This window comes from Phyllobates terribilis, unplaced genomic scaffold, assembly GCF_046119375.1.
Source record: "Phyllobates terribilis strain yellow unplaced genomic scaffold, ASM4611937v1 Scaffold_13__5_contigs__length_258822181, whole genome shotgun sequence".
Classification (NCBI taxonomy): Eukaryota; Metazoa; Chordata; class Amphibia; order Anura; family Dendrobatidae; genus Phyllobates; species Phyllobates terribilis.
The window spans coordinates 221,721,219-221,745,437 of record NW_027362773.1 but is presented as its reverse complement, the minus strand read 5'-3'; the positions used below and the strand labels follow the sequence as shown (position 1 = coordinate 221,745,437).

At 45.3% G+C, this 24,219-nt stretch overlaps 1 protein-coding gene across 1 annotated transcript in view; it reads left to right on the top strand.

Moving 5' to 3' along the window:
* LOC141174401 (phospholipase A2, minor isoenzyme-like) overlaps positions 1-24,219 on the top strand; it is a 41,598-nt gene that overhangs the window by 6,047 nt on the left and 11,332 nt on the right. Inside the window, exon 2 of the mRNA XM_073659314.1 lies at positions 6,977-7,136. Within this exon, the coding sequence (XP_073515415.1) occupies positions 6,977-7,136 (160 nt within the window). The remainder of the gene's footprint in view (positions 1-6,976; positions 7,137-24,219) is intronic.

Sequence of the window (24,219 nt, the reverse complement as noted above, 5' to 3'; positions counted from 1 at the left end):
ACACTCAGTTCCAGTCTGAAATCTCTCCTATCCTTTACCTGTTTTGCCTCTATGTCCGTTCCTTTCCTTTTTCTGCAGAGTCTGAACTCGTACCTAACTCCTGCTTGTTGTCTCTGAACTCCCGTTTGTGAGTTTGTGGTCCCCTCGCTACTTCACTGCAAGTACCCTGTGGGTATCTGGCTCTGCCTTTCCCTTCCTGTCTGTTCCGTGTGAACAGAGCCCTGTCCGTCCTGCTCTGACTCCTTGCTCACTGCTCCGGCAGCCTTGCTCCGCTCTTACCCTTTTGCTCACTGCTCCGGCAGTCCTGTCCTGCCCTGCTTCTGCCCGCTGCTCCGGCAGTCCTGTCCTGCCCTGCTTCTGCCCGCTGTTCCGGCAGTCCTGTCCTGCCCTGCTTGTGCTCGCTGCTCCTGCAGCCCCGTCCTGCTCTGTTCTTGCCCACCGCTTTGGGCGTTCCCTCTCTGCTGTGGTTGTCTACCGCATCTGCGGTTCTGTGACCCAGTCTGTACTGGGTCTTAACCTTTCTGTGCTCCAGCCCGTCCTTTCGGCCAGTACCTCCCTGCCTGCATACTCGCCTGTATCCACCCCTCTGCATACCTGCCGTGTTTGCTTACATCCACCAGTCTGTGCCAGCCTAACCTGCCTGTTCCAGTAATTCCAGTGTGGGTCAACCCCCGTGTCCGGAGTTTGACCTGGAGTAGCACCTGGTCCCTCTGCCCGGTTTCTCCCTGGTGCACTGGCGTCGTATGCCGTCGTGCCACCTTGGTCGGATCGGCCAGATACTTAGTCACGCCCCTCCAGGCACTCTCCGGTCCATGGTCCAGTGGAACCACAACACCCGCACACGCCAGTCAGTCCGGGCGTGTGCATAACACGACCGTACCAACATCCTCCGTGATTCCTCTGTGCATTATAATTATTGGGTATCCAAGCTGGACATGTGGAATGAACTGCCTCTCTACACCTTGGAGGTTCTGGCCTGCTCTGCCGCTAGCGTTTTATCAGAGCAGGTTTTTAGTGCTGCTGGTGGAATTATAACTGATAAGCGCATTCGCCTGTCAACTGAAAATGCTGACAGGCTGACTCTTATAAAAATGAACAAGGGCTGGATTGGGCCAGACTTCTCAATACCACTGAATGATAGCAGCGTTACATAAACTCAAATTCAAGTCTTTTATTGGGAGGTGTATTCCCCTGCACCTATTCAAACCCACACATAGGTATACGCTTCCTGATTTTGGCTATTTGCTCTTGTCCTCCTCCTTCTCCTCATTCTCAACCACCATATCACCAGGGTGACCGTGGTCCGTGATGCAACACCCATATGATTTTTTTAAAGGGTGTTTATGATGCCCGTAAATAAAAATTTTTTATACAGTATGTTTATGTATACCCCCCAGGGGTAAATGTTTGTCAGCCCATACACTTAGTGCATGGGCATTACAAGTATAGGAGACCCGCTTCTTTCTAATGGGAACATTTTTTTATGAGGCCCGCCTCCACATCTTTTCCAAGGTGCATTGGAGTGGCTCCCAATTTTTGGCAGCCCTTGCATTCACTGCATAGGCCAACACTATGGTAAACCCACTTCCTAATAATGGGAACATTTTTTCATGAGGCCCTCTACTTCTCTTCTAATAGAAATTGGAGTGCCTCGCCAATTTTGGGCTGCCCTTGCATTCACTGCATAGGCAAACACAATGGGAGACCCACTTCCAAATAATAGGAACATTGTTTTCAGGAGGCCCTCCTCTAAGTCTCTTCAAAAGGGTATTGGGGTGCGTCCAAATTTTCGGCAGCTCTGCCATTCACTGCATACCCAATAACAATATATTAGACCCACTCTTTAGTAATGGGAACAACAAAGAATAGCCAGCTGATGGCTCTCTAAGAATAGTGAGGGTTGACTGCTGGCCCTATAAGAATAGTAAAGGCCGCCTGATGGCCCTAAAAAATAGGCTGTGTGACTTTTAGTGTCCCTCCTTCATAAATGAAACAGAATGTGTCTGAAGATGTGTCACACACCACGTGGCCAGATAAGGTTGTAAAATGTTAAAATGACATTTCCTGGTGAATGCATTTCTCACGGTTGAAAACAATGCAAAAGTGTAAAAATGCATCAAAAACGCTTCTTATGAACATAGCTCAAGGTGTGGTGGAGTATTTTTGTTTTTGGTTATTTATTTTGCCTTATATACAAGTCATTACCCTGGAAAGGATGTTCCTTAACATATTTCCCAGGAAAATCCATTTTGGTTTCGTTTTTGATTATTTTATTGTGAGTCCGTAAAAGTGGCGTAATACCTCTCACAACATTATTCACAGCAGTGACCTGGGAGTCAGAAATGCTTCTAGGGGTTTTTCCTATGCTGTTCCCATGTCAAATGAGGCCTAGCATGGATAGATTATGCTAGAAAACTATATAGCATCAGTACTGGACACCAGACATTAGAAACCTGAAGGGATTTAGTGAAATCACTCTTTAATTGTTACCCATTACTCTGCCTCTCCTGCCACATGTTGTCTGTAATATGGAATTGTTTTAATATCAGTTCATGATTGCCTGTACTGTAACCCTCTCCTGCTGTTTATCCCTTTTGCTGTGCAAGTGTCATGCTAGATATGGGAAGAACCCAGCGTACGGGAAAAGGGGGGGGGCCCTGCAACTAGGAAAAGGGAGAGTGAGGACGCCTAAGCAGATCTAACGACACCCTGACTCCCCTATTGTCTCTAAATAGGTTTCGAACCTATCACCGAGCAAGATACACTAGCCCTGGCTGAACCTAAATCTAGGCCCTAGGTAGGGCGGGGGAGTGGTGAGCTCTAGTCAGGCCCATTGCAACTAAAGACAAACAAGGGAAACAGACAAGGGGGTAAACTTAACTTTTAGAAGACACCAGAGAGATCATGACTACAGTCCACAAAGAAACTCCAAGAAGAATCTAGCCGACTGCTAGAAACTTAGCTTTTAGAAGACACCAGAGAGATCATGACTACAATCCACATAGGAACTCCAAGAAGAATCTAGCCGACTGCTAGAATTCCAGACCTGAACAGAGGAATTTACTATCCCCAGCAACTCTCTGGAGAAACTGAGTGTATTTAAGGATCCAGTAAGGGTGTGTAATCTCCACATTCCACTTCCGGTTTATGTTTCACCAACCAGGGTAGACCCAATACAACCTGAGTGGGAAGGCCCTCCAGGAAACAACAAGGAATTACTTCAAAATGAAAAGACCCAACCCTCAGTCTTATATTATGTACAATCTGAGTCAGACATCTCTGAAAAAGTGGCGCTGAGTCGATAGCATAAATAGGAATGGGCTTAGTTAATGTACAGCATGTGAACGATAATAGATTTCCTAAAGGAGAAAAAACGTGGCGCTATCTAAGCGTTGTAAGATTTGATCAATTAAAAGGGGGAGTATCTATAGGAAATTGCTCACCTGATGCGGTTGTGCAAGCAGAGGCACAACTCCCGCTTGTAGTATGGATGAATTTGCAAAGGACTGCGGCCGACCTGGTGAGGTAGGATTGAATCCTGAGACAGGAGTATCCCACAAAGAGAATGCAGGATGAAACACTCCTCCTCTTCCTCTTTTTGTAACCCTTCCATCCTCACTCTGAATGCAGGATGAAACACTCCTCCTCTTCCTCTTTTTGTAACCCCTCCCTCTCTCACTCTGGCAAAGGGCTATAAAAGAAGGGTCAAGTTAATTTTTTCCATACACCTGAAGAAGGCTGTAAACAGCCGAAACGCGTTGTGTATATAGGTTTTATTGTTTTATATTAATGTGATTAATTAAAAAAAAAAATTTTTTCACTTACGAGCAACCTGAAGTTCTTGCACCTTGATCTCACTTGGTGGCAAAGATAGCGCCATCACCTGGTTCTTCCTTTTGGCATTAACGTACAGCATGTAAGCCCATGAGTTCTCACAAACCCAGCATCAACCATGCTGACTCCAGCTCCACTGTCCAAAAACAGAGATTTTCTCAGTCCTGCTCTCTAACACCACCTCTGCCATCATTAAAAACTGAGAACTGCATGTTGAAGACAAACACACCCCTGATTATCCAACCCCACACTACCAAGGGTTAAACAAGTTCCAGATGAGATGTTCTGTTTTGCTTAGGAACCGAGGGACAGACCCCAATAAAATGTTCCTGTGTATGGGAAGAACCCAGCATACGGGAAAAGGGAGAAAGCCCTGCAACTAGGGAAATAGAGAGTGGAGACCCCTAAGCAGATCTAACAACATCCTGACTTCCCTATCATCCCTAAATAGATTCCGCACCTATCGCCAAGCAGAATACCTTAGGTCTGGCTGAAACTAAATCTAGGCCCTAGGTAGGGAGCGGGAGGAGTGAGCTCTAGTCAGCCCCACTGCAACTAAAGACAATCAAGGGAAACAGACAAGGGGATAAACTTAGCTTGGAGGAGACACCAGAGAGATCACAAATACAATCCACAAGGGAACTCCAAGAAGAATCTAGCCAACTGCTAGAATTCCAGATCTGAACAGAGGAATTTTCTGTCACCAGCAACTCTCTGGAGAAACTGAGTATATTTAAGGATCTAGCAAGGGTGTGTTAATTAGCAGCAGAAGGTGGAGATCCGCTGGGTCCTAAAAGGTATAATCCCCAAGCAAGGTGAGGATCACCGCTGGGCCCTAGAGAGAGAGGGATGATGAAAGGAACAAAAAGGTGTTTGCAAGGCCAAGCGCATTGATTTTCTACAGCCAGATCCAGTATGACTGTCTGTTGAACCTGACACACATGTGACAGCAAGAGTAAAGTTATCATCTGTTTTACCTTTTTACCAAAGTCTCCTGGCTTCAATATCTCTCTCACTCCAAATCTCTTGCTAATCCCTGTCTGCCTCCTCACCAAAACACCATGGGGAACGTTGACACTTCACAAACAATCATGAGGGGACAGCGGAAAACAACGTTGAACCCTCATTCCTTCAGCCGTGTGCCTCACATTTAATGTGCCTCCGCAATGCCAGTCATCGGACATGGCCACCACAGACCGTGTTATCCGGGGACCAGAGAGGATCCAACCCATGCCCAGCATACTAAAGGGTTCCCATCCACCCTACGCTCCGGTGTGTCACAACTGTGGTCTCAGTTTTCTTTAGGTCATTGACCAGGTCCTCCCATGTAGTTCCGGGCTGATTCCTAACCTTTATCAGAATCATCCTTACCCCACAAGGCAAGATCTTGCATGGAGCCCCAGACTGAGGAAGATTGACAATCATCCTGTATTTGTCCCATTTTCTAATGATTGTGCCAACAGTTGTTGCCTTCTTACCAAGCTGCTTGCCTATTGTCCTGTAGCCCATCCCAGCCTTGTGCAGGTCTACAATTTTGTCCCTGGTGTCCTTGGACAGTTTTTGGTCTTTGTCATGGTGGAGTGTGTGGACAGGTGTCTTTTATACGGGTTAGTAGCTCAAACAAGTGCAATTAATACAGGTAATGAGTGCAGAGTAGCACTCAAAAACTAACAGGTCTATGAGAGCCAGAATTCTTGCTGGTTAGTAGGTGAATACTTACTTCATGCAATAAAATGCAATTTAATTATTTTAAAATCATACAATGTGATTTTCTGTATTTTTTTAAGATTCTGCCTCTCACAATTGAAGAGTACCTTCGATAAAAATTACAGACCATTCTTTGAAGGTGGAAAAACTTGCAAAATCGGCAGTGTATCAAATACTTATTTTCCCCACTTTATGTACACATAGTGTATAGATGTAGGAGTTTAGTAATTTTAGCACTTGGTAGTGTAGTTTCTTCAGAACAGAAAGGAAATGTCTAATTCAAGTGTGATGGTGCAGCAGGGGAATTAAACACTTGCTGCCAGATTCATCCAAAAAGTATAACTGTTACCGAGGTGTCTGAAATGGAACAACTTGTGATGATGTCATTGTTGGGGAAATCTGAGAAAAAAATATTTTTCTAATCCAGCTGACCCCTACCTTGCATATCTTACAAAAGTAATTGCTACAAAATTAAAATTTCTCAAAACCATGCCCCCTGACAAAGGGTGTTCTGAAATGCGCTTTGGGGAGGCCGCGAGACAGCTTGGAGTATACGTCCATCCCCTCTACTCGGTCACCGCTTTCAGGTGTCTGTTTGACATAGGTAAGCTTTTACTTATATGGGTATACATGTGGACCAGTGTTTGTGGTATGAATTCGCCTTATAATTATAGGCTAGTGTGTGGGTACAAATAGCCATGCACATATTTGTGGTTTCACATTACCCCTAAGAGTGACACATCGTATTATAGCATATTTATACATTTCTCATTTTGATTTTTATATTCATTCTTTGATATGTAGAGGGTGTATATATATATATATATATATATATATATATATATATATATAATTTACACTCTTGAACCTACTGATTTTACTATGTATCTTCACTGCTGCACGTCCTTATGCATAGCCATTTCCACTGTGCTTTGTTCACTTCCATTTCCCGTGATTGATTATACTAATAAAGCTTATTGTAGTTTTAGATATTATGGCCTCAGGATCGATTTTCTTAGGTGTCTTTGCTTGCTATTGTTGTTACGGTGATTGGCATGACAATTAGTCCCAATATATGGTAGGAGTTTACTATTGAATGTGTGTGACTGATATATGACATATATTGTTTTCCCTACTATTGTTCCTATGAATTTCATCTCTTGCATATTATACAAAAGAAATTGCTACAAAATTAAAATTTCTCAGTATAGATCTCATGGTCATAGGAGAATTGTTGATAAATAAATCCATGTATATACATTTTTTTTATCCATACACAGATTTTGAATATTGGTATCACATTTTTTGCAACAAAAATTGGCTAGCAAGTAAAATTTTTTAATGTTCCCGACCCTAATGTATATATTTAGTGATGTTTTCTCTAATACCAGAATTCATATTGTTGTTGCCACCCTAAAAATATGTTTTTCTACAGTCACTTTAGTTTCAGGTCGACCTCAGTCTAGAAATCTCATACAATTTAGAAAAATAATAAAGTGCATAATACCAGACAGCCGTCCCCTGGATGAATACAACGGCTATGGATGCTACTGCGGACTTGGAGGCTCTGGTACACCAGTTGATGAGCTTGACAAGTAGGTTCTTTGGGCAGACATTTATCTTAAAGGTTTTGAACACAAATGCATACTTGAAACTCCTGAACTCCAATGCAAAATCTGTTACATTACCACTAATACATAGAACTAGAGTTCACTTATGTAGCGCGTAGGGGGATGGGAAGACTTAAAGGGGCATTATGTTATTACATTTGCTTTAACTTGTTAGCATGAAAATAAGCAAGCTTGCAATAGACTTGCTTTTTCTATCTGCCATCACTCTCCTTCTGTAAGAGCTTTTATCTTACAGTGTTCAGCTTCTTTGCAAAAAGCTTGGCCACCAGAGTCTAGCCAAGTGTACACAGTAGTTACATTCTAGGACAGGAATTAATTCATAATGTCCCAGCCACCTCTCTCTAGCTCATTTATTTCTATGCATCAGTTTGCTCACCCCCCTCACCCCCTTCTCAGCTCCTGATAGGCTGTTGTCACTCTTGTATAATCAGAATTACCCCCCTCACAACAGCAGTTTCCTGAGCAGTTCTACTAGTATTTGACTCTCACTTTCCTGATCCAACTACAGTGGCATCTAAAAGTTTAGGCATCCCTGGTCAAAATTACTGTTATTGTGAACAGTTAAGCAAGTTGAAGATTAAAAGATCTGTAAAAGGCCCAAAGTTAATGATTATTTCCTTTGTCTTTTAGGCAAAAAAAGATAAAAAAAAGAAAAAAAATTATATATATATACAGTACAGACCAAAAGTTTGGACACACCTTCTCATTTAAAGATTTTTCTGTATTTTCATGACTTTGAAAATTGTACATTCACACTGAAGGTATCAAAACTATGAATTAACACATGTGGAATTATATATTTAGCAAAAAAGTGTGAAACTACTGAAAATATGTCTTATATTCTAGGTTCTTCAAAATACTCACCTTTTGCTTTGATGGTTGCTTTGCACACTCTTGGCATTCTCTTGATGAGCTTCAAGAGGTAGTCACCTGAAATGGTTTTCACTTCACAGGTGTGCCCTGTCAGGTTTAATAAGTGGGATTTCTTGCCTTATAAATGGGGTTGGGACCATCAGTTGTATTGTGCAGAAGTCTGGTGGATGCACAGCTGATAGTCCTACTGAATAGACTGTTAGAATGCTGTGGTAGCCATGCTGGTTCAGTATGCCTTCACTTTTGAATAAATGCCCAACAGTGTCACCAGCAAAGCACCCCCACACCATCACACCTCCTCCTCCATGCTTCACGGTGGGAACCAGGCATGTAGAGTCCATCCGTTCACCTTTTCTGCGTCACACAAAGACACGGTGGTTGGAACCAAATATCTCAAATTTGGACTCATCAGACCAAAGCACAGATTTCCACTGTCTAATGTCCATTCCTTGTGTTCTTTAGCCCAAACAAGTCTCTTCTGCTTGTTGCCTGTCCTTAGCAGTGGTTTCTTAGCAGCTATTTTACCATGAAGGCCTGCTGCACAAAGTCTTCTCTTAACAGTTGTTGTAGAGATGTGTCTGCTGCTAGAACTCTCTGTGGCATTGACCTGGTCTCTAATCTCATCTGCTGTTAACCTGCGATTTCTGAGGCTGGTGACTCAGATAAACTTATCCTCTGAAGCAGAGGTGACTCTTGGTCTTCCTTTCCTGGGGCGGTCCTCATGTGTGCCAGTTTCTTTGTAGCGCTTGATGGTTTTTGCAATTGCACTTGGGGACACATTCAAAGTTTGCCCAATTTTTCAGACTGACTGACCTGCTCAAAAAAATAAAGGAAACACTCAAATAACACATCCTAGATATGAATGAATGAAATATTCTCATTGAATACTTTGTTCTGTACAAAGTTGAATGTGCTGACAACAAAATCACACAAAAATCATCAATGGAAATCAAATTTATTAACCAATGGAGGCCTGGATTTGGAGTCACTCCCAAAATTAAAGTGGAAAAACACACTACAGGCTGATCCAACTTTGATGTAATGTCCTTAAAACAGGTCAAAATGAAGCTCAGCATTGTGTGTGGCCTCCACGTGCCTGTATGACCTCCCTACAATGCCTGGGCATGCTCCTGATGAGGTTGCAGATGGTCTCCTGTGGGATCTCCTCCCAGACCTTGACTAAAGCATCCGCCAACTCCTGGACAGTCTGTGGTGCAACGTGACATTGGTGGATGGAGCGAGACATGATGTCCCAGATGTGCTCAATCAGATTCAAGTCTGGGGAACGGACGGGCCAGTCAATAGCTTCAATGCCTTCATCTTGCAGGAACTGCTGACACACTCCAGCCACATGAGGTCTGGCATTGTCCTGCATTAGGAGGAATCCAAGGCCAACTGCACCAGCATATGGTCTCACAAGGGGTCTGAGGATCTCTTCTCGGTACCTAATGGCAGTCAGGCTACCTCCGGCGAGCACATGGAGGGCTGTGCGGCCCTCCAAAGAAATACCACTCCACACCATTACTGACCCTCTGCCAAACCGGTCATGCTGAAGGATGTTGCAGGCAGGAGATCACTCTCCACGGCGTCTCCACACTCTGACACGTGTGTCACATGTGCTCAGTGTGAACCTGCTTTCATCTGTGAAGAGCACAGGGCGCCAGTGGCGACTTTGCCAATCCTGGTGTTCTGTGGCAAATGCCAAGCATCTTGCACGGTGTTGGGCTATGAGCACAACCCCCATCTGTGGACATTGGGCCCTCATACCACCCTAATGGAGTCGGTTTCTAACCATTTGTGCAGACACATGCACATTTGTGGCCTGCTGGAGGTCGTTTTGCAGGGCTCTGGCAGTGCTCCTCCTGTTCCTCCTTGCACAAAGGCGGAGGTAGTGGTCCTACTGCTGGGTTGTTGCCCTCCTACAGCCCCCTCCATGTCTCCTGGTGTACTGGCCTGTCTCCTAGTAGCGCCTCCAGGCTCTGGACACTACGCTGACAAATCTTCTTGCCACAGCTCGCATTGATGTGCCATCCTGGGTGAGCTGCACTATCTGAGCAACTTCTGTGGGTTGTAGATTCCGTCTCATGCTACCACAAGTGTGAAAGCACAACCAACATTCAAAAGTGACCAAAACATCAGCCAGAAAGCATTGGTACTGAGATGTGGTCTGTGGTCCCCACCTGCAGAACCACTACTTGATTAAGTGTGTCTTGATGATTGCCATTAATTTCCATCTATTGTCTATTCCATTTGCACAACAGCATGTAAAATTGATTGTCAATCAGTGTTGCTTCCTAAGTGGACAGTTTGATTTCACAGAAGTTTGATTTACATGGAGTTATATTCTGTTGTTTAAGTGTTCCCTTTATTTTTTTGAGCAATATTATATATATATATATATATATATATATATATATATATATATATATATATATATATATATATATATATATATGTACATGGTAATTTTTTACATCTTAAAAATTGCAAAAAGGAAAATGGGCTGATGCAAAAGATTGGGCACCCTTGGAGATTTGTGTGCTCAGATAACTTTGACCAAGGTTTCAGAGCTTAATTAGTAGAGATGAGCGTTGTTCTACTCGAACTGTTCGCCAATCTCAAATTCGAGCTGTTTTGGGCGGTGTTCGAGCCGGTCGGCGAACACGAACAATTTGAGAAAAATTCGGCTGTTCGAGGTTATGTTCGATAACTGTTCGTGCACCAAAATCATAACTGGATTTTTTCTCAGTAATGATGAAAATTAATGTTAATACGCAGTTTGAGTGTACAGCGGGGCGGGGGGAGGGGCAGGGGATGGATCTCTGCAGGAACAATGAAGATCTCCATTTTTTTTTCTCTTTCCCGCATTTGCAGTGGGGAGGTGCAATCTGTCAGCCTATCAGCAGCGCACACACGGAGCGAAGTGCTTTTTTTCACACAAGCAAGGGCATGTGTGATTGGCAGTGTATGTCACATGTCCTTGCCCTATAAGACCAAGCCATTTTCCCCGTCACCACCATTTTCTCACTGCTGCAGCTGCGTGTTAGACGGCACCGCTGTTGCTGTGTGCGCTATACCTTGTTAATTTCAAGCCAATTTTCGCACAAATATACAGATAGCTTGGGAGTAGGGAATAGTTGTGATTGCAGTCCTTTTAAGGACTAGGTTACAACATTTCCTACGACTTTTATCAGGCAGGTCTGTGCTCTTAAATAGATAGATTGTGGGAGTAAAGACTAATTGTAATTGGAGTCCTTTTCAGGACTAGGTTACATCAGTTCCTATCAGTTTTTGCCAGGCAGGTCTGTGCCAGTGCTGTGCAAGTTTTTTTCACAGCATTTGGATGAATCTAGCAAAGCTAATCCTTTTTGGCCTATTGCAGAGTGTGTTAGTCAGTGGAGTAGCCTATCTGTGTTGCAAGATATACCACCTGTTGTAACGGGTCCGGGAGGCGGAACCTCTGAGCTACTATACAAGGGGGCGGCCCTTGTAAGGGAGCGGGTGGCAGTCTCTGGGTGAACGGACAGGGAGTTACGGCAAGTGATCAGGGCAGTCTCTGGGTAAGGGGTAGGTACGACCTGTGATGGCAGAGCCTCCGGGTAGGCTAGCAGGCAGATGGTAGATGTGTGCTCCCAGGTGAGCAAGCGAGAGTCTCTGGAATAGCAGGTGGTCACGGCACGTGACGGCGGAACCTCCGGGCTGGCAGGCAGGCAGGTAACGGAGAAGCGCTCCCAGGTGAGCGGGCAAGCTGGTCCATAGACAGACTGACCGGAGTTGTAAGGCAGACCGTCGGACCTCAGGCAAGCAGGCAGGTAGCTGATGTGCGCTCCCAGGTGAGCGGACAAGTTGGTCCTTAGACAGACTGACCGGAGTTGTAAGGCAGACCGTCGGACCTCAGGCAGGCAGGCAGGTAACAAGTATTCAGGCAGGAATCAGGCAGGTAACTAGCAGGAAACTGGCAGGAAACTGGCAGGTAACTGGCAGGTAACTGGCAACGGGACCTGAGGGCTGAAGCACAGGTGAGACACAGGTGCAAACAACATTGCTCGGGCACCTCCATTTTGGAGGAGGTGCCTTATATATGATGAAGTCCTCCGGCCATTGGCCGGGGACTCCTTAGGACGGCGCGCGCGGCCCCTTTAAGAGGAGGGGAGCGCGCGCGCGCGCGCCCTAAGCACAGGAGCCGGGAAGGAGCGCGCGCTGAGAGCAGAGCGGGAGGAGGACGCCGGGAAGGAGCGCGCGCTGACAGCAGAGCGGGGAGAGGACGCCGGGCACGGAGCAGAGCGGTGAGGGGAGCAGCGTCCCTGCCTAGCAGAGGGCAGGGACGCCAGCGCTACACCTGTGTATAGAATACCAATTTTTTTACTGCACCTAGTGAAGTAAAATCTTTTGGGCATAGCATCATTCTATTAGTCCATTTATACTGACCTCCATCAGGTTGCAAACTGAATATAATTTTTTTCTGCATCTAGCTCTGAAAAAATATTTGGGCTTCTAGCAGTGTGTGGGACTTGGTCTATTAGTCCATCTATACTGACCTCCATCAGGTTGCAAATTAAAAATAATTTTTTTCTTCATTTAGCTCTGAAAAAATATTTGGGCTTCTAGCAGTGTGTGGGACTTGTTCTATTAGTCCTTCTATACTGACCTCCAGCAGGTTGCAAATTGAATATAATTTTTTTCTGCATCTAGCTCTGAAAAAATATTTTGGCTTCTAGCGGTGTGTGGGACTTGGTCTATTAGTCCATCTATACTGACCTCCATCAGGTTGCAAATTAAAAATAATTTTTTTCTGCATCTAGCTCTGAAAAAATATTTGGGCTTCTAGCAGTGTGTGGGACTTGGTCTATTAGTCCATCTATACTGACCTCCATCAGGTTGCAAATTAAAAATAATTTTTTTCTTCATTTATCTCTGAAAAAATATTTGGGCTTCTAGCAGCGTGTGGGACTTGTTCTATTAGTCCATCTATACTGACCTCCATCAGGTTGCAAATTAAAAATAATTTTTTTCTGCATCTAGCTCTGAAAAAATATTTGGGCTTCTAGCAGTGTGTGGGACTTGGTCTATTAGTCCATCTATACTGACCTCCATCAGGTTGCAAATTAAAAATAATTTTTTTCTGCATCTAGCTCTGAAAAAATATTTGGGCTTCTAGCAGTGTGTGGGACTTGGTCTATTAGTCCATCTATACTGACCTCCATCAGGTTGCAAATTGAATAAAAAAATTTTCTGCATCTAGCTCTGAAAAAATATTTGGGCTTCTAGCGGTGTGTGGGACTTGGTCTATTAGTCCATCTATACTGACCTCCATCAGGTTGCAAATTAAAAATAATTTTTTTCTGCATCTAGCTCTGAAAAAATATTTGGGCTTCTAGCAGTGTGTGGGACTTGGTCTATTAGTCCATCTATACTGACCTCCATCAGGTTGCAAATTAAAAATAATTTTTTTCTGCATCTAGCTCTGAAAAAATATTTGGGCTTCTAGCAGTGTGTGGGACTTGGTCTATTAGTCCATCTATACTGACCTCCATCAGGTTGCAAATTAAAAATAATTTTTTTCTTCATTTAGCTCTGAAAAAATATTTGGGCTTCTAGCAGTGTGTGGGACTTGTTCTATTAGTCCTTCTATACTGACGTCCAGCAGGTTGCAAATTGAATATAATTTTTTTCTGCATCTAGCTCTGAAAAAATATTTGGGCTTCTAGCGGTGTGTGGGACTTGGTCTATTAGTCCATCTATACTGACCTCCATCAGGTTGCAAATTAAAAATAATTTTTTTCTGCATCTAGCTCTGAAAAAATATTTGGGCTTCTAGCAGTGTGTGGGACTTAGTCTATTAGTCCATCTATACTGACCTCCATCAGGTTGCAAATTAAAAATAATTTTTTTCTGCATCTAGCTCTGAAAAAATATTTGGGCTTCTAGCAGTGTGTGGGACTTGGTCTATTAGTCTATCTATACTGACCTCCATCAGGTTGCAAATTAAAAATAATTTTTTTCTTCATTTAGCTCTGAAAAATATTTGGGCTTCTAGCAGTGTGTGGGACTTGGTCTATTAGTCCATCTATACTGACCTCCATCAGGTTGCAAATTGAATAAAAAAAATTTCTGCATCTAGCTCTGAAAAAATATTTGGGCTTCTAGCGGTGTGTGGGACTTGGTCTATTAGTCCATCTATACTGACCTCCATCAGGTTGCAAATTAAAAATAATTTTTTTCTGCATCTAACCCAGCCAATAGTTTTGGCCTAATACCACAGTTTTGCCACTCAGCTCTGCTCGGTTACCATCCATTGTTTTTTTGTGCAAACAACTCCAGAGTTGTGAATTAGTTAACCACCAAAATGAGTGGAAAAAGGCCTGCTGCTGGTGGAAAGGGGAATAGGCGTGTTGGGAAGGGGAAAAAAGGTTGTGTCCGTGGGGTAGGTGCAGAAGAAAGACCATCTTCCAGCCAAACTAAAATGTCTACTTCTTTTAGCGGACAATGTGATAAGATCCCTTTCTTACGGCCACGCCAATCGCTACAAATTCCAGATGAGGCACAAAAACAGCAGGTGCTTCAACGGATATCAAGTGCTCCTTTAAGTGGGCTCTCCTCCACATCAACTTCAACATCACAAATACTCCAGTCCTCAAAGGTGTCACCCAAATCGCACTTGCTTCCTCACAGCTCCCAAATCTCCAGCTGCCCGTCTGAGTATGAGGTAGAACAGATGGTTGAGTCTGCAGAGCTGTTTACTCATACTATAGCCTGGGAATCAGAGGTCGACTCCAGCGCTTCTGTGAATCCAGACGAGGAAATGATCTGCACTGATGCCCAGAATCTTTATGAGTCGGATCCAGGACCAGACGCAGAAGGTTCTGACCATAATGTAGACCCTCATTCCCAAACTGTAACTCCTGTTGGTGGAGACAATGAGGAAGACGATGATAAGACTCAAATACCTGATTGGAGCGACAACTTTAGTTTTTTGTCAGGGCAGGAACAGGTTGGCTCTGAGGACGACGGGTGTGATAACGCACAGGGTGATGATGATGAGGTCGGAGATCCCACTTACTGTCAACCCACAGTCAGCCAAGAGATGAGGTCAGCAGAGGAGGTGGAGGAAGATGCTAGTGATGACGAGGTCAGGTTGCGCCTTCCTGGACAGAGACGTAGTACTGGAAGCACCTCAACAACTGTATCCTCAAACACAACTCTGCCTCTCACCACAAGTCGTGGTGGCTCTTCAGGTCGCATGGGTGCTAAGCCTTGCATAGCCTGGGCATTTTTTCAGATCGATAAAGATGACCCAACTCGTGTTATCTGTAACATTTGTCAGCAAAAGCTAAGTAGAGGCCAAAAAATACATAGTTTGAGTACTTCATGCATGAACCGGCACATGGACATGAAGCATAAGTTGCAGTGGGAAGCTCAGTGTGCTACAATGCGGTCTAGCCGGCCGGGCCAACCACCGTCTGCCATATCTTGTGCATCCGCGGCCTCTTCATCCTCTGTGACTGGGGGGACAGCAGTCACACCTGTTTTGGGGCGCAGACCTGCCACCTCTTTACCCGCAACAGCCAGCGTGATTGGCAGGTCATCATTTTCTTTGGAGGTGGTAACACCAGCTGGTCTTGAGCGCTGTCCGACATCGATAGCACCACCTTTGGATCAAGGCAACCTAACATGTCCGCCTGCATCTTCCTCACAGACCGGCAGTTTGCCGGGGACACCCTTATCAACCCCGTCTAAGCACAATAGCCAGCCCTCGGTCCCTCAGATGTGGACAAGTAAAAGACCATTTCCTCCTAGCCATGAGAAAGCTAAGAGGTTGAATTTCACCATCTGCAAGCTCTTGGCTACAGAAATGCTGCCTTTCCACCTGGTGGACACAGAGGATTTTCGAGACCTTATGTCCGTCGCAGTGCCCCAGTACCAGATGCCCAGTCGGCACTACTTCTCAAAGAAAGGTGTGCCTGCGCTCCATCAGCATGTCGCACACAACATCACCGCTTCTTTGAGAAACTCTGTGTGTGACAGGGTGCATTTCACCACAGACACTTGGACGAGTAGGCATGGACAGGGGCGTTACATGTCGCTGACTGGGCACTGGGTAACTATGGTGACAGCAGGACAAGGGGCTGCTGTCCAAGTCTTGCCGTCCCCACGAGTTGTGCGTCAATCCTCTTTATGTCATTTTTCCTCCACTGCTTCTGCCTCCTCAACCTCCTCTCGGTCTTCCACCTGCACCCAAAGCCTGTCTGGTCATGCCACAAGCTTTCTAACTGCGCAGAAGGGATCCTGCACACCTCCTTACTATGCTGGCAGTAGGGCTCAACGTCATCAGGCGGTTTTTACATTGAAATGTCTGGGAAATGTGAGTCACACAGCTGAGGAGTTGTGGTCAGCTCTGGAGAACCAATTTCATGAATGGTTGTCTCCACTGGACCTGAAACCAGGGAAGGCCGTGTGCGACAATGCTGCAAACCTGGGTGCGGCCCTTCGCCGGGGCAATGTCACACACGTGCCTTGTATGGCTCACGTGTTGAACCTGGTTGTCCAGCAATTTTTAGCCCACTATCCCAGACTAGATGGCCTTCTGCAGAGGGCACGGTCGCTGTGTGCTCACTTCCGCCGTTCGCATCCCGCAGCTCAGCGACTTACATCTCTACAGAAGTCGTTGGGCCTGCCACTTCACCGGCTAAAATGCGATGTGCCTACCCGGTGGAATTCAACTCTGCACATGTTGCAGCGACTGTGGCAGCACCGGCAAGCCCTGGTGCAATACGTTCTGACGTATAGCCTGGGCCAACGAGATTCAGAGGTGGGGCAAATCACGCTGGAGGAGTGGTCTCAGATCAGGGACCTATGCACCCTTCTGCACAGTTTTGAAATGGCGACGAAGATGTTTAGTGCTGACGATGCCATTATCAGCATGACTATTCCGGTGATTTACATGCTGGAGCACATGTTAAACAGAATTCGGAGTCAGGTGGTGGCACAAGAGGAGGTGGAGGAAGTAGAGGAGGAGGAGTTGTATGCGGAAGGGCTAACATCTGCAAGGTCCAGACGGTCGGCAGCACCAAGGCGGCAGGCATGTGAGGGTGGGGGAGATGGTTTTACCAGGGCGCATGGTAGCAGCCAAACTAGTGAGGAAGGTGCAGGAGCCCAGGAAGAAGTGGAGGACGAACTGATGGAAGACTCATCAGATGAGGGAGACCTTGATCACATTTCTGTTGTGCGAGGTTGGGGGGAGAGGACAGAGGAAGGAAGCATGATTGTTACCTCGCCACCAACACAACAGGGACTTGGTGCTCCTGGATGCGCAACACACATGAGTGCCTTCTTGCTGCACTACCTGCAACATGACCCTCGAATTGTGAGAATTAGAAATAATCCTGACTACTGGGTTGCCACACTGTTAGATCCCCGGTACAAAAGTAAATTTGCAGAAATTATTCCTGCCATAGAAAGGGATGCACGCATGCAGGAGTATCAGCAGAGACTGTTGCAGAATCTTACATGTGCTTTTCCACAAAATACCAGTGGTGCACGTAGTGAATCTCACAGTTCCAACTTGCCAACCGTGGGACCGTCAAGTGTTCAGCACTCAAACCGTAACAGAACCACAGTATCTGCTGGTAACATCAATTTTGCGGAATCATTTCACCACTTTTTTAGCCCATCCTTTGCAAGGCCACAGGAGACAAGAAGTCTGACACATAGTCAACGCCTAGAGACGATGGTACAGGAGTATCTCCAAGTAAACATTGAAGCCACGACTGTGTCACTGGACCCTTGCTCTTTTTGGGCTTCCAATCTGGATAAATGGCCGGAGCTAGCCACTTACGCCTTGGAGATCTTGTCATGCCCCGCAGCCAGCGTTCTGTCTGAACGTGTGTTCAGCGCTGCTGGTGGTGTGCTGACAGATAAGCGCACGCGGCTCTCCACTGATAATGTAGACAGACTCACGTTCATAAAGATGAACAAATCATGGATCCGAAACGACTTTTCTACCCCTGTGTCATCCTGGGGAGAGTAAAAGCTTGATGATTGGTTAAAATCACCCTACCAACCGTTTTAAGCTTTCAAATTACTAATCATGTTTATCTGTATCTTGACTGGAAAATAATTTGGGCTTTGTAGCAGTGTGCAGCACTGATCCTATTAGGCCATCTATAATAAGCTTCACCAGATTTAAAATTAAAAATAATTTTTAGCTGCATCTAGCCCGGAAAATAATTTGGGGCTCCGAGATGCGCAAGACACATAAGTGCCTTCTTGCTGCACTACCTGCAGCATGACCCTCATATTGTCAGAATTCGAAGTAATCATGACTACTGGGTTGCCACACTCTTAGATCCCCCAAACTTTTCGATCAACCTTTTCATTTTAATAAAGACCAAAAAAATGGTCATTTTTGAAATTATAAGCATTAGCAGGTTGTTAGAAACTGAAATCAAACAGTTTTCAACTCAAAACTTTATTCTAGGTGATGTTACATTTTCACATAGGACCCCTTGTTCGAAAGGAGCTTCTGAACTCTCTCGTCCATTGAATTTGTCAGGTTTTGGATGGTTTCTGCTTCAATTGTTTTGCATGAGGACAGAATACCCTCCCAGAGCTGTTGCTTAGATGTGAACTGCCTCCCGCCATCATAGACACTCCTTTTAATGATGCTCCAAAGGTTCTGAATGGGGTAGAGGTCAGGGGAGCATGGGGGTCACACCATAAGTTTGTCCCCTTTTATGCCCATATCAGCCAGAGATGCAGATGTTTTATGTGCAGCATGAGATGGTGCATTATCATGCAGAAAAATGATCTTGCTGTGAAATATACGGTTCTTCTTCTTGAACCATGGCAGGAAGTGCTGTTTGAGAAAATCCACATACATTATGGAGTTCATCTTTAGCGCCTTCAGGGATCCTAAAGGGGCCGACAATCTCTCTCCCCATGATTCCAGCCCAAAACATTACTCCACCTCCTCCTTGTTGGCGCTGTAGCCGTGTTTGCGTGGGGTGTCCATCAACCAGCCATCCTCCACTCCATTCATCTGGACCATCGAGCGCTGCACGGCACTCATCCGTGAACAAAACAGTTTTGAAATCAGTCTTCATGTAATGTTTGGCCCACTGGAGCCGTTTCTGCTTGTGTGAAGTGGATAGAGGAGGTCGACAGGATGGCGTATGCACAGCTGCAAACCTCTGAAGGACCCTGCATCTTGTTGTTCGGGGGACGTTGGAGGCACAAGCAGCTTCAAAAACTTGTCTGCTGCTATGACAAGGCTTTTTTGCCGCTGCTCTTTCAACCTGACGTAATTGCCTGTAGGAAAGAGTCCTCAATTTGCCCTTATCAGCACGCACACGTGTGTACTGTGAATCAGCTACATACTTCTTGATTGCCAAGACACTTCATCCTGATCATCGCACAATGTTGATTGTAGTCATGCCTTGACCTAAACACTCCACAATTTGTTGCTTCTCAGCAGCCGACACATCCTTTTTCTTTCCCATTTTGGCAGAAAATGTAGGCTGCTTAATAATGTGAGAGAGCCTTCTTAAGTAGTCTTGCCTTTCATTGGACACACCTGCCAAACTAATTAGCACAGGTGTCTGCAATTGCTTACAGTGATATAAAGAGCCCTGACACACATCACCATCAATGAGTTTAACTGACAAACAAACAAATTCTTCCCTTATCACTCCTAAACACTTTTTGCATAATAATTTGGAACGCGGTGTACATGTGCTTTTCCACAAAACACCAGTGGTTCACGTAGTGAATCTTACAGTTCCAACTTGCCAACCGTGGTCTGTATGGAATTGTTCAATAAAGGGCCCAAAATTAAGATAACATAGATGGGAGAGGTCTCTATGAATAGGAATTCCTAAGTATTTGATTCCCTGTGAGGGCCAGGCAAAGGGAAAGTTGGACTGGATGGAATCCTATATGGATTTAGGGAGGGAGACATCGAGGGCCTCAGACTTCGCTGCATTGATTTTAAAATTTTACCATGTAACAAAGTGATCTATTTCAGCCATAACAGCAGGGATGGATATATGTGATTGAGTGATATATACTAGGACATCATCAGCAAATAGAGAGCACTTGTACTCGGTGCCTCCCACCTCAATCCACCTAATATTGGGGTTATGGCGAATTGATAAGAGCAGGTGCTCCGTCACTAGGATGTATAAGAGAGGGGACAGAGGACATCCCTGCCTTGTCCCATTGGTGATTGTGAAAGGTGATGAAAATGTTCTGACGCACCCCCTGGGCCTTGGGACACCCGGAGCCGGACCCTTTTTGGTGGATGCTGGTGGTTGTAGTCTTCGTGGCGGCGATCCGGTTCCGTGGCTCAGGGCGGTCAAACCAGTGGCGGAACTATTTATGTGGTTTTGATGTTTAAATGTCCGACTACGCCACCCGTGGATTGCGGTCAGAGTGAACCGCCGCTACAGGGCAGACCGCTAAGGCTGGTGTTGTGGGTGCAGCAGAGCGTAGCATAACTCCCCACGGGAGGAGTATAGCCTCAGGGCAGTGTATGCGGAGGATGGGGGTGATGGTGCAGGGCAGCAGCAGTAAAGACACGGAGTCAGTGATGCAGTTCAGGGCCTTTACTCACAGTTCTTATTATCCAGACCACGTCTGCAGGTAACGGCTGCCCACGTCGTACTGTGCTCACCAGGTGAGGGGCTCAGACAACTCCCAGATAACTTTGGAGCGCTTCACAGGACCCCCTTTGTGTGTCCTTTGTCTGGCCTTTCTTACCAACACTTCTGTCCGGCTGCCTCGGGCCTCCTCTTGGTAAACTTGGCGCCAGTTTCCCTGACCCTATGTGGTGCCTTCCTAGCGGGTGGAGCAAGGGGCTGCGCCACATAAAATGTCAGAGCCTCCGGTTTCTAGCTGAGGGTCGTTTCCTGCCTCCACTAGTTCGGGGACCGGTCTCCCCCTTTGGCCTGACCCTTCCACGCAGGTGGATTCGGGCGTGCGGTGGCGACTCGCCCGTCCGCACCCCTGGGATCCCTTCATTCCTCGTTCCTGGAGCCTTCTCCGCTCCTCTTCCTTCCTTCTCCCTCTTGCAGGCCTGGGCCTCTGTTACTAGGCCCGCCTCCGGAGCAGAGCTCATGCAGAGCCCCTGCTCCCTGCCACTTCTGCTCAGACTTCTCTGCACTGAACTAAGATGGTGGGCACCTTTTATACTCCCTTCTCAATGCACCCAGGAACTGCTTCCTCCCTGCTCCTGCACTGCAGGGTTCCCCTTCCTCAGTGTTCCCTCCCCCCACTCCAGCCAGGGACAGGGACTGTCGTGCCCATCTCAGGGGCATATTGGTCGCCCTGCCCCACGGCAATGTGGTGTAATGCATGCAGGTGTCGGGTCCTGATCCACACTCCATCCTTATCTGAGAGTGAGATATCACACCTCTGGGTGAGGTGCAATACGTCTGTAGCAACCGAGCCCTCGGTGCTACAGTTCCATTTATCTTCAGCCTAGGTGACGTATTGTGATACAGGGCCGTGATTTTGGCTATAAAATGGTCCCCTAGACCCCTACCCCAAGCTTTTTAAGAGAATCATATATGGCGTGCCAGGAGATTCTATGGAATGCTTTCTCAGCATCAAACGAGAGTATCTACTTACAAATTTTTAACTGCATCTAGCCCAGGAAATACTTTGTGCCTAGTAGCAGTGTCTGCTAGTCAGCGGATTATCCTGGCTGTTAAGCAAGCTACACCACCTGTAGTTTGGACACTTAATTTTTTCAAAGGAAATGCTTCGGGACCACGGGATACTTAGTGAAGAGCATCAGGAGGCACCCCAAGGCATAGGGGCTGGGACTGGCACTAGGATTCCTTGCGGTGGACAGCCGAGCTCGATCCTTATAAAAGCTTTTTAACTGCAGCAGCTTTAGTGGACGCTACTGGAGCTGGAATTACGCGGCTGCTGGCATGAGACTTGCCCTCCAATAGATCCTTGTAAATGGATTTAAAGTGTATTCATTCAAATTAGAGGGACAATTTAAATTAAAAAGCTTAGAGCTGCCTCCACCACAGGGGGGCTCTCTCGACCCACCAGCGGACAGGCACCAGTATTGGGAGAGGGGGGCTGGCCGTCAGGGTTCACCGCGGCTCTGGCACAAACCCGGCGACACGGAGGTGGCACGGGCAGGAGCGGACTGGCCGTCTCGGCTTCTCACTTTTTGGATTTTAGAAGGGCATGACATGCCTATATCTGTGTCTCCCCCTCCTTTTACTCCTCCACCTCTTTTCTTTTCGCATGACTATATGTACTTGTCACTTTTCCATGTGTTAGTTGTGTCTTCTGAGCAGTTTGTCAGCTTTTGGACACCTTTGAAGGTGTTTTCTATGTGTTTCTATGTGTTTTTGTTTGCCTGCCATTGGTTTTAACGGTGTTCGAAGGTGTTCGACGAACAGTTCGACGAACAGTTCGGCGAACACACGGGTGTTCGACGAACCGAACCGAACTCGAACACTACGGGGGTGGCTCAACACTATTAATTAGCTCATTAGGGTTATGCCGTATTCACCATCATTGTTAGGAAAGGCCTGTCGATGAAAATTTCCCAGCTTTATAAAAACCCAGCCTCCTCTAACCTTATGCAAAAAATCAGCAGCCATGGGTTATTCTAAGCAACTGCTTTGCACCCTGAAAATGAAAATGGTGGAGGACCACAAAGCAAAAGAAGGCCATAAGAAGAGAGCAAAGCATTTTCAAGTTGCCCTTTCCTCAGTTCGAGATATAATTAAGAAATGGCAGTTAACAGGAACAGTGGATGTCAAGATAAGGTCTGGAAGACCAAGCAAAATTTCAGTGACAGCTGCTCGTAGGATTGCTAGAGAGGAAAATCAGAACCTCTGCTTGACTGTAAAAGACCTTCAAAAGTTTTAGTAGACTCTGGAGTTGTGTACATTGTATTATTGTTCAGAGACACAAATATGGCCATCATGGAAGAGTCATCAGAAGAAAACCTCTCCTGCGTCCTCACTATAAAATTCAGCTTCAGAAGTATGCAAGAGAACATCTAAACAAGCCTGATCCATTTTGGAAACAAGTCCTTTGGACCTATGAGGTTAAAATAGAACTCTTTGGTCACAATGATCTAAGGTATGTGTGGAGAAAAAAGGCACCAAATTTCAGGAAAAGAACATCTCGCCAATCATTAAGCATGGGGGTGGATCAATGATGCTTTGGGGTTGTTTTGCAGCCAATGGCATGGGGAACATTACACAAGTAGAGAGAAGAATGGATTCATTGAAATTTCAACACATTTTTGATGCAATCATAACACCATCTGTAAAACAGCTGAAGTTGAAAAGAGGGTGGCTTCTACAAATAGATAATAATCCTAAATGCACGTCAAAATCCACAATAGACTACTTCAAAAGGTGCAAGCTGAAGCTTTTATAATGGCCATCACAGTTCCCTAATCTGAACATCATTGAAAATCTGTGGCTAGACCTCAAAACAGCAGTACATGCATGATAACTCAGGAAGCTCACTGAATTGTAAGAATTTTCCAAGGAAGAATTGATGGAAATCCCTCAAACAAGAAATTAAAGACTCTTGTCTGGCTACAAAAAGCGTTTACAAGTTGTGATACTTTCAAAAGGGAGGGCTACTGTGTACTAACCATGCAGGGTGCCCAAACATTTGCATTGGCCCATTTCCTTTCTGTAATTTTTAAAATGTAAGAGATGAAAATATATATATATATTTTTTTGCCTAAAATACAAAGGAAATGTGTCATTGTTAACTTTAGGACTTTTAGAGATCATTTCATCTTCACCTTGCTTAACTGTTCACAATAACAATAATTTTGACCTGGGCTCCTTAAAAATCTTTTAAATGTCACTGTATATTAAAAAAAAAAAAAATCAGAAATCTTACAATTTGTGTCCTGGTGACTAGGCTTTGTATAGGACTGGAAAAATGAGCTAGTATATAGACAATTTTTTAATGGCGATCTTACTGTCATCACAGACAGAATTACAATAACAGATAACACCTTTACATACAGTAAATACAACAGGATCCATCATTCACAATTGGTGATGTTACAGCTCACCTCCTCCTTCTGTATAATCACTGATAACACCTTTATATACAAGAGATAACAAAGGTTTCACCATTCACAATAGGTGATGTTACACTTCACCTTCTTCCCCTC